Source organism: Elaeis guineensis, chromosome 3 (genome assembly GCF_000442705.2).
Source record: "Elaeis guineensis isolate ETL-2024a chromosome 3, EG11, whole genome shotgun sequence".
Taxonomy (NCBI): domain Eukaryota; kingdom Viridiplantae; phylum Streptophyta; class Magnoliopsida; order Arecales; family Arecaceae; genus Elaeis; species Elaeis guineensis.
The window spans coordinates 5,749,354-5,760,917 of record NC_025995.2 but is presented as its reverse complement, the minus strand read 5'-3'; the positions used below and the strand labels follow the sequence as shown (position 1 = coordinate 5,760,917).

Genomic DNA, 11,564 nt, shown 5'->3' with positions numbered 1-11,564 from the left:
CTAACACCTGTTAAAAATGCCAAAACCTTCAATTCCGGGAAGTTTAACCAAGTCTGCACCTGAAGCTTCATTTTCAAATAAAATGGCCCAGGCTATGTCTAGAATCCAAAACTAGCTAATAGAATTCAACTTAAAATGACACAGCAGTAATCAAAAAGATATTTCATGGTCCCATATGGCCAGCTTTACTAGAGCTTATTGGTCAAGCATTCTGACTAATTAGGACAAGCTTTCACACTAGCTTTTCCACATCCTTTCAACCCCAAAGTTTGTATCAGATCAATACAAATTTGTATTCCATGGGCCTTGAGGATTGATCTGTTTGTTTGTGTGTGGATCGACATCTTTCAGCATGAACAAATTTTGTTTGTGTCCATATCCTGAACACATGGAAAGAGAATACAAGAACACACGTGCACCTTCTAAGAATATTGGACCTAGGTCACACCATGACCTCACTGAATCCTACCTACTGCTTAAACATTTCCTACTGACTGGTTAAACAATGTAGGTTTAATGGCGGCCAGCATTTGTTAATTGGGCATTGCTTGCCAAGGAAAGAGACGTTTGCATCTCCATCTGATAGACCTCTTGGATGCTACGATAGATGTCCTTGTTTGTCCCTGTGCCTACATATAATAAGACAATCCTTGTGGTGATTACCAATAAGATGCGTTCCAAATGGTCTTAAGACCCTGACAAAATAGAATTCAAAGTATAATTTCTACTTGTTACCATTCAAATTGAAGTGCTTGATTGCCAAAAATTTAGTCATGTGGTTGTGCTTTCTTGACCATGGTTGGACCAGCATTTTTTTGAAACAACCCACTAATCCATTCCAATACACTATCAGTTGTTCCAATGAAATTATTTTTTCAGCCCCTAAATGTCTCAAAATTAGACTCATGATCCCTTTTTCTCACTGATTTACTGCGGTTTTCATCAAATTCTATTTTGTTTAAATTTCATGTATGTATTTATACTTTTTGTGTTAAAGTGAACCATGGCCATAGGCAGTTTAATTCATCAAGGTAAGAGGAGGCTGAGATGGTCATCAGCAAGAGTAATGCAGTAAAATCATGTCACTTGTAAAATAACTCATTATGAACATATAACAAAATATTTCTAATAGAAATGTCCAACTAGACTATTTAATCCAATTAACATCAATCACAACATTATGATGAGAGGGTCCCTGCTCAGATCTGGAGTAACTCCTTTGCTGTTTCTTTCGGTTTTGAGGCAAACAGTTCGGTGCTGTTCTATTAATCCATTTTCACTTCTCTTAATTGAGGATTGATTTCTTATGGCCGTCCCTACTATCTTCTCCCCTTCTAATGCCTAACTGTCATGTTATTTTAACTGTTCTGTACTTGGCAACTGTTCTTTCAATAACTAGTCCTCTAACACTATATTTTTCGCATCATGGTGATGATGATGATGATAGAATGCTGTATTTAAAAGCTGAAAATGTTATTAGAAAGCTTTAAAGAAAATGCCATGATAATTGTGGGATACAGTGAAGGGGTAGATGCTAACCAATGGGGAGACAACAAACTCACTCTCTAAGACTTTTGCATTGTTCGACCGGCACTAAGATATTCCTATGGTTTGCCAATTTTGGAAAGTCCTTTTTGACCCTTGTTTTCCTTCATTCCATGACAAAGAATAACAGTCTCCCCTAAACAAGTATTACTCAGCTAGACAAACAGAAGACTTGGTAATAGCTGATACCTTGGAGAGAAGCAGCTCAACAACTAGACATAACCTTCTTGGCTAGCTCTGGATGATCAGCTTCCGAAAGTGCTACCTTAATGGGTTTTCATCAGCTTCAAAGCTGATTGTATTAAGCCAACTACACCTTTCGATCTCGCATTGATGGATCTGAATATCTATTCTTCTTCAGATAGGACTTACATGCATGAGCACCTTAAGGTGATCCTGACTTTCTCAAAAGAAAACTTCAGGTAATCAAATTCTTTGGGAGTAAAATCTATGTTTAATATGTTTCAATTAAACAATCTTTAAACAAGAAGAAAACTTAACTTTATTTTGACATGGTCAAGGAGGAATGACCGAAGAATGCAAATTTCAGTCTTTTTAAGAAGCCCAGATCCATGATCAGATCCTATCATATGTACACATGTTTGTGCCACTCATCTGTTCAAAGTGCATGAAGAACTGAGATCCTAAGCGAGTCTTCATTGAGAAATTCAGTAAATTTCACCATGATCTGAAATTTCTGTTTGAAATTAAGCAGATGACAGCACTCTTACTCAAGCTTTGCAGGAAAAAAAAAAGAAAAAAAGAAGAATGAAACTCTTATAATTTCATGCACTACCAAATTAATTGCTCACATATATAATTATCAACTTTGTTCAATATTTCTACATAACTACCTTACAACTCCAAGTAAAATCATTCAAACCCATCCCAAAGACTGAAACTACCGATTATACTGCCAGAGTATACTCAGCAAAACCCATGTCTTTGGAGTCAAACATTAAGAAAGATCCCCCTGAAGCACAAGCGACTTCAATGATACACCATACTTTAGTCCTGATCAAATCCACAGTGGAGATCAACTGCTACTGATGTATGGCATCTCCATGGGTAGCTGAAGAGGTTCTAAGGTGTCGACAATGTCTCTCATTAGAGGCCTTGCCTTCGGGTTACGGTTCAGACAGTGGTAGGCCAGCATGGCTGCCTTATGCACAGCTCTAACAGGGTAGTCTCCATTCAACCTCGGGTCTACAATGTTGAGGATTTTCTTCTTGTGGGTGAGCATTGGGAAGGCCCAGTCGGCAAGGGTCTGCTCGCGGACTGGGCGGGACTTGTCTAGAGATTTCCTTCCAGTGAGGAGCTCAAGAAGGACCACACCAAAGCTGTAAACATCACTCATGGCAGTCAAATGCCCTGCATGGAAAAAGATACCCAATTGATCAGCCTTAATTTTTCAATACACTTCAGCAACTTGTGTGCTATGATGGAAAGCATATCAGATTAAAACCAAGATTATCAACGAGTAAAAAGAAAAAAATGTTTTAATCAATAGGCATGCCCCTGATTTCATTTCAACAAGTGAGAGTTTGATAAAGGCAGCGTTACAAAAGAAGATATCCATGTTTGTAGAAACTTTAATAACTGCTCTTGAAATCCAATTAACTCTCGAAAGGACAGGCCAGCTGAAAGTGATAATTGAAGATTATAAAAGAAAAATAATTTAAATTATAACAGAAATAAAATCTGTGGCACATACTAAAGAATCACAGGTATTGATATAGATATGGACTCAGTGAATCAGGTGAAGCTTTGAAGATAATTGTAGCAATAATAGTAGTAATTTACTTAAATGTTCTAGAAAGCATTAAACTCTCAAATGAATCACATAAACCCTGGTAAAGCTGAAAATTACAAATTATTAAAAAGAAAAAAAAAAGAAAACAAAAGAAGATTTGTGCAAAAATCAAGCTTTAATTGGACCACCATCATCATAATTGAGGCAAAAGGTACCAGTACATCAACAATCAATGGGTGTGAGTGAGACATTTTAGATGCAGATCATATCAAAGAGGTAAACTGACTTAAGTTATCGACAATCTACATACTTTAAACAGAACATACTTGAAAAGATAAAGGTTTGCTCAGAATCCTTAATTGACCATAGTAACTAGAATATAAATATGCATTACAACAATGAACTTATTACACACCCTAGTTTGGTTTTGATATAAAGTAAGACCTAGCTGTCTTTCATATCTAATTCCAAGTCCTCCTCTCTACAGGATATACATTTACGAAGAGGCCTGAAAGTAGAAACCAAAGACCACTGATGTCTCCTACTCCTCAGGGATCGATTCTACAAGTTGTTTGGAAAAGTCTTAGGGAAATTATGTTTTCTTTCAAGGAATACCATGGACATAACAACAAGCTATCCTTCACCTAAAATGCATCTTGTTAAGTCCAGTTGTTGTTTCAAATCATATGTGCATGCAAGGACCCATATCTGGAACCTCTACAAGCCCATTGTACAGTACCAAATTGCGACTTCATTTTGGGAGGAAAAAGTAATGAATTGCCCTGAGGATTATAGCAACAGTAGGCTAGTGAAAAAGAAACAAAAGACTCTTCTACATAACTTGTTTAAACACATCAATACTTAGTGTCTCTTTGCAATGAAGTCAACAGAAGACAGCCAAACTGTTTAGGTACCTCAACCCACCGTATCATATGGAACATAAGGGAGACATAGAAAATTCTTTTCTGAGAAAGTAGCTGAAAAGAGCCCACCCTGTTTCATTCTGCCAAAAAGTAATTGGAATGATTGTGTAGGATTTTGAGTAAAAGTACTCATCAATTTCCAAAAATTTTCCAAAAAAGGGAATTAAGTCTTAAGGAGTTAGGTCTATTATGTTTCAGAAGGAAAATTTTCTTTCATTTCCATAATTTAAAAATACAGTTTCTCTGTTTTAGGCCTATTAAATTGCTAATAGTTCAGAGAAATTAGTTGATGATTGAATTATATTTCTTATTGTTGCTTCCTTGTGGAAATTTCAGTCAACACTACTTCTCCAGTCAAACTTGTAGGAATTTGTCATCTTAGATGCTTCAGAATTCTCTTGACTGATGGCATGAAAGGAATGCCAATATAATTTGACCAACCTATAAATAATGATATACTGAACTTTAAGTAGCTAGTTTTTGCTACCTCATGTTTCTCTAAAATATTTGACAACCATTGCCTGAGATTTATGAAATACTACAAATATTCTTGCCAGAATCTCTTTAGGAAAAAAGGTAAAATTTAATTCAAAGAAATAGAAATAAGACAATGAGTAACACCATGCATATTACAGGCATTCCCAGTGGAAGATCCTTGTTTTTCAAAGGATAAAAGTCAACTTCCCTCAGGAAAAGGTCATAATGAAGATCTACTTCTTTAGATCTTTCTTTTTTTAGACAGCTACACCTCTATATCTTTCAATCACAGAAATTTAGAAAGGAATCCCCTTATTCCACATACTAAGATCTAAAACTACAGGTGAAATTAGCATTATCTCAGAAAGAGATATGAAAGAACCCTTCTTTAAGTAAACTATGTTCTCAGCTCACATTACCTGTCATAATATACTCTGGGGCTGCATAACCATAAGTACCCATAATTCGAGTAGAAACATGGGATTCATCACCAACTGGTCCATCTTTTGCAAGCCCAAAATCAGAAAGCTTGGCATTGTACTCCTATACATACGAAACAATATTAAGCCAAAGTTAACTTTACAACAATAAAACGTATCAAAGAGAGAGTGAGAGACTGAGGTAGAGAAAATAAAATTCAAGAAAATGAACGCAACAAAAGTTATGGCAAGAAGATGCACCTACAACTTAACATATTCTAATATGAAGCAAAAGAGAAAGACAATGACAAGCATTAAGGGAGTAGGAAAGAAGAAAGATGGTTGAAATTTGAAGGAAACGTGACTGATGAGCACGAATCAAGCTTGAGGAGCATCAGTAGACAAATTAGTCATGTACATTAATGGGCATTATACTAGATATGATAGGCTTGGATACTGGCTACCATTAACATCCTACTTCTCAAATCTGAGGCAAATCATACACCAACCACTTCCCATGAGAAATACAGATTGACCATGCAAAGAAACAGTGCATCTCCCAGTGGAAAGGAAAAACATGGTGAAAGCAGATACCAAAAACCATCGGTATGGCCAGATAAATAGAAGAATATAAGAGATTTAGAAGAAACATAGAAGCGATGGTAAAATAAATTGCTATAGTGGTACTTTATAAGATTTACATGATTGCTTGACACCACACAAGACTATATTAGAGGTTGCAGAAACTTCAAATCTCTATTTATCTGATACAATGCTGGACTGGAACATGTAGAACATCTTGAAGGCAAGATAAAAGGAGAGAACTAATACAGATATGGCTGACAATCTTATGGTTGTATTAGACTTATTACAACTGTAAAAGTCTACTAATGCACCCCCCTCATATACTAAACAGTTGAACATGTATAAACAACATACACAGTCATGAACCAGAAGAGATGAGTGCAAGAGGATGTCAGACTAATAATAAGAAAATGTACTTACCATAGTACACCTATCAGAACAAGAATGACTGAAACAACCCGCTTGTTAACTAAAAGCTCATTGTGCAAAATCAACCCTCCATGCAATCTTATGAATTGACATACTTATTTAAATCTGCTTGACAAATTACTAAAAAGACATGCAAAACAATTTATCTTGCCACAATTCAATGTAATTCATTGTTAAAGTGCTAAGGTCATGTATCGGATATCAAACTGATTCAGAAACTAACCTCGTCTAGCAATATGTTAGATGTCTTAAAATCGCGATATATAACTGGTTTTTCAGCCTCATGCAGAAAAGCAAGCCCCTTTGCAGCACCAAATGCAATTTTCATTCTGACAGACCAAGGAAGTGGAAGCAACACTCCTAGATAACAATATAAACAGTCAGCAAGTATAAGACAAAGGCGGCCTTTTGCAGTATCATAATTAATGGGGTGTCAGGACATGACCATGCGATAAAGAAAAAATGATATTTGGAAAAAGATGAGGGCTACATGGTATGCAATTCTCCAAAATTTGGATTATTTTATCAAATTAAGGAATTCAAAGTTTAAATGCTTCGATCATGTACTCAACACATATAGCTAATCTGCTGTACAGAACAAAAATTAGTTATATCAACTCTACTTCCTAAATGACATTATATATTTCAAGACACATTATGTTCCCAAATTACACAAAATTTCAGAATCCTAAGAAAGTCCTTTTTGAGAACTCTTATGTCCACTAGTGACTTCATATATTTGTCTGTTCCTAAAATTTAGTCCGATAAACTGCACTAATCATTGTACTATCATGTGCACTATTACAGGTTAGAAAAAAATGAAAAACAAATCTAATACAAAATCAACATTTATTGCTTTACATAAGGGCTTTGGTTGAACTTTTCTCCTTTTTCTTTTTGGAGAAAAAAGGTGGTAACTAATAGATCAGGACAGTATTTTCCCTCGTGCATTTTTATGCCCAGATAGAAGACTGATAAATCTTCCATCCATCCATAAAATGAAAAAGGACAAGAAAAGGAAATACGAAGTTTTGAAAAATTTATATTCAGTTTTAACTTCAAGACTATATAAGAACAAAAATAGATTCAAAAGATCATAATTCACCAAGGATCAGTTGCTTTTTGCATTTTCCTTTCAAATTATCATTTACTTTGTGTGAGAGCTCCATGGAAAATTGAAGTTACATATGGAAACATATGGTGCACGATCCAAGTTAAATCCTGTCCTGCCAAACTCAAATGGGGGAAGGGAACCAATCTAGTTTTTTGGTTTGTCCAGTAAGTCTTGTGAAAATGTGTAGCACTATTGGTGATTGTGGCTCATCAACTGCCAAAAAGCAGTTCAAATAAAAAGAAATTAGCAGCACTTATGTGTTGTTTTCAAGGATAATGAAGCAGTGGGCCTGGCCGAGCTGGTTCTGTTAGGCTATTGGCTAACCATGAAGTGCTTGATTTGTTATCTGAAAAGGCCTCAATAGGAACATGCTTTCAAGTAATTAACTAGTACATGATGTTTATATGATGACATGGTTTCTGACTTGGGTTCTACTACTGTTCATGGTGAAATATATTCCACCACTAAAGGCAGTTCCAAGGAAGTGAGATTTCAGAAGAATAGAAAAGGATTTTTGATTAAGATGATAAGAATAGATCTATGTGCATAGATGCTGGAAATAACATTAACTAAACACATCGCATCCAGAAATCAGAGAAACGGGTTTGGTGGAAAGTGATAATTTGTTCTGTAGACAAGATCAAAAGGAAAAAGAGATCAGTTCTAGTTTTCACAGGTTTCTGTTACTAAATCACAAATTGCACTGTATCAAATAAAATATATGAACTAGTAGCATCAAATTGTAAGTTGAGACAGCAATATTTACTTGAAAAGAGTTTGGCTTCCACGCTGCCCTGAGCCATGAACTCATATATTAGCACTCGGTGCTCCTCTTCGCAGCAGTATCCGATCAATTTCACCAAATTGGGATGAGAAAGTTGCCCAAGGAATATAACTTCAGCCTGCGGACATCCCATGGTTACTTGAAAGTTACTACATCCAAGTAAAAGGTTACCTGAAAATAGGTATAAATATTTAAATTAAGTTGATACGGTAGGTTACCAGCCATTCTCTGTGACCCTGGTAACTATTATCACCATCATGCACCTTCACAGCTACTTGAAAAGGTTGCAGCCCCTCCCTAAGATCTTCAGTTATAAATCCTTTATAAACACTTCCAAACCCACCTCCACCCAAATAATAGTCCTGCCTGAAATTAGCTGTAATGATCTTAAGTTCATCAAAAGTAAACGATATTAGCGGGTTTGCAGCTGTGTCCCGACGCAAGTCCTCGACTTCCTCAGGATTTGAGGGCAATTTGCTGCCCTCCTTCTCTTCCTCCTTCCCTGGACTCTGGATTTTTGGAGATTCTATAAAGGAAAAAAAAAAGGGGAAAAAACATATATATCTTCAGAAACCGGGGAAAAATAAGTGCATAACAAGAGGATTTAGAATGTAAACATTAAACTTCTCTCTTTGGATGTAATAAGAAGCAGAAACAGGCAACTTGTAACACAAAACTAAATTAAGAAACGAATCTAGTCATCCAATTTTTATATCAAGAAGCAACAGGAACAACAAAGGAAGAAACACCGAATATGAAATCTCCATTTATTCCTCTTTCAAAAGTTCTGTAAAAAATAGCTTGTGTCAAGAATTAAAAAAAAAAAAAAACCGGAAATTGGAAGTAAAACAACGTAAAGAACACTTTATGCTGCTTTCTTAATGAAGTAAAAAGAAGAGAGATAAAACGCCTTCCAGGTTCCAAGCATCTTTCGGGAGGCAGATCCAATTGCAGAAAAAAAGCCTAGATGTTACAAAAGATTCAAAAGATATAACTAACATGAAAGAAAGACAAACCAGTCTCAGAATCTTATAACAGGGAAAGTTAGTCGTGAAAAAAAAAAAAAAAAAAGGCACTAAAACTGGACAAAAGTATAAATATGCATAAAAGAGAAGAAAAGGAATCAAAAATTTCACCCGTTCCAATCTAAGCAAGCATGAAAAATCCCAGAAAACTCACCGAACTTTGCATTGGAAGATACCCTGTAAATGGATGGGTTCCCTCTAAACCAGCAATTACCCATTAATACCCCACAAGCCTCCGTCTCCCCACACCCTCACCAAGATATCTTTTCCATTCCGAGAGAGAGAGAGAAAGAGAGAGAGAGACAGAGAGAGTTTTACTTGGTCTATGGGTATCACGGGTAAGAAACACGGAAAGTAAGGGAGGAGAGGGAGTGGCAAAAAATCTAAAACTAGATAAGCAAAGAAGTATCACTTTCCAGAGAGAGAGAGAGAGAGAGAGGAGAGGTGGTTTCTATTGGGGTGTGGGAAACATGGGGGAAGGGAGAGAGAAGAAATAAATACAATTTAATACCAAGGAAGAAAAGAAATATCAGCTTTAATTTAAGACTTAAGCTGAGATAAGATATGGAAGGAGGGGAGGAGGGGAAGTGGGGTGAAGTAAGAACTTAATGAAAAGAACTCTTAAAAGTCTTCATGGTTGGTTTCTAATGGCAGGTTTTGTGGTGTGGGAGAAGGACAAAAATCCCAAAGGAAACAAAAGAAATGAATGCTTCAACTGATAATTCACTTTACTTTATGGCAGCAGCTGGGAATAGCAGGTAGCTTCTGGGTAACAGAGACAGGAGCTTAAATCCAATAAAAATTGATTTTAAACCTACAATTAAGTCTTTTCTTGTGGGATTCCTGAAGACTGAGTTTCCATGAAAGAGCTAGGAGGGTGTAAAAAGGAATATAATCCAAGGAAGAAGAGGGACATGCATGACAGTGAGAGCTCTCCCATCAAAGAAATGTAGCCCACCATTACACTTGAGTGGGGCTGGGGAGTGCTCTTTTATATTCATTATATTCCTTTTCCTTGCTTCAGTTTTACTTCAATTTTTCTTTTGGCATGTTTATCTTGGATGGGAGTTTGGTGGTGGGTGGCTTTTCTGTAGCATGTAATGATGGTCGTTTGAGCTCTCAAGGGGCCTGTGGTGGCCCAAACACTACCATCTAACATAGCATACCTCACAGTCGAGTGGGGGCGGTGGTGGTGGTGGTGGGAGCATAGTGGAGCTTGAACGAGCACAATAGTCTTCAGCTGTACATTTATGTAACTTAGTACCACCACAGTAGGAAAAGTTGCAAGGAATGTACCAACATCTCCCCTTCCCCCCTCCAATTCCTTTCCATGCCATGGTGGGCTCATGTGATCATGGACCTCAAAGGCTGAAATATTGGTCTTAACTCAGTCTTTAATTAAGTTTTTTTTTTTTTTGGGTGAGGGGGTGCATTAATCAAGTTTTTTATTTCAATGGAGATTTGTTGCTGAAATACCAGTTTGTGTTGGGACCAGTCTGTCGATCTTCATTAATTTAGCCGACATAAGCTGATGGATTACAATATGTAGGCTAGTTTTATGGCAATTTCAATCAAGACTTTTCAGTTTTATATCATTAAGTATTGATGTGCGTTGAATGGTAATTAATTTAGATCTACTATTTGTAATGAAAGAAAATTTTTTTTTTTCTCAAATAAAGGAAGAAAATAAGATTCTACTATACTGATAGATGTTTCAACTTTGTGGGGGCTGATATATTAGAATATCTTAATTTTTTTCCAAATCTTTCTCGTACATCTTGGCTCATCTTTGTATTGGGCAAGATAGCAAGCACCCAGCACTCTTGTCGCCTATCCTGGAAGAGGAATAAGTAATTTGTGGACCAGTTGTTGTTCTTTTTTATTGATATAATTAATTTTAAAATAAGATAGGATGGTTCCTTATTTTTGTTGGACAAATAATGAATATTCTTGAATAAAAAGATAATAATGCCTTTTATTTATGTTTTTCCTTCTAATAATAGGATATTTTTGATCTTTCATGATGCAGGTAATATAGAACATGGGGATAACCCGGTTCCGTGTACCTGAGGAACTGTTATTCCTTAGTTGTACTTGATTTAGTCACAATGTTTGGGATCAGCAGCTCCAACTTTTTTGTATTTTGATAGAAAACTATTTTAAGATGATCATTGTACATATATATGAAAAATTTATCAGCCCCACAACTATTGATTTGCCAACTTTGTAATCAACCCATCCATTATGCTTGGCAATGGATGGAACGCCTAGCAAGTAAAATAAATATTCATAGGCATCCAACAAGTGTCAGAAAAATGTTTGAAGTAAAGAAGCTCAGAATTAAGCTTCAAATTAGTAATAGAGAACCACTTATTCAAAGCATCCACAACTTCAGCTATGACACTTATGCATGATTTTTAACCTTTTTATTTTGGTGATTCTATTATTGATATCATATTAACTTAAATCTTAATTTATCTAAAACAAGACTGAATTTGGGGAATTTTTGT

At 36.0% G+C, this 11,564-nt stretch overlaps 1 protein-coding gene across 1 annotated transcript; it reads right to left on the bottom strand.

Annotated features, from left to right (window-relative positions):
• Positions 1 to 2,328: 2,328 nt before the first annotated feature.
• Positions 2,329 to 9,920, bottom strand: LOC105042283 (probable serine/threonine-protein kinase PBL16). Its single transcript, XM_010919419.4, has 6 exons — positions 9,209 to 9,920; positions 8,248 to 8,555; positions 8,012 to 8,147; positions 6,355 to 6,491; positions 5,118 to 5,241; positions 2,329 to 2,916 (listed from the first exon to the last, which is right to left on the bottom strand). Exons 1-6 carry the CDS (start codon positions 9,270 to 9,272, stop codon positions 2,582 to 2,584), a joined length of 1,104 nt encoding a protein of 367 aa, XP_010917721.1. The 5' UTR covers positions 9,273 to 9,920; the 3' UTR covers positions 2,329 to 2,581.
• Positions 9,921 to 11,564: the final 1,644 nt, after the last annotated feature.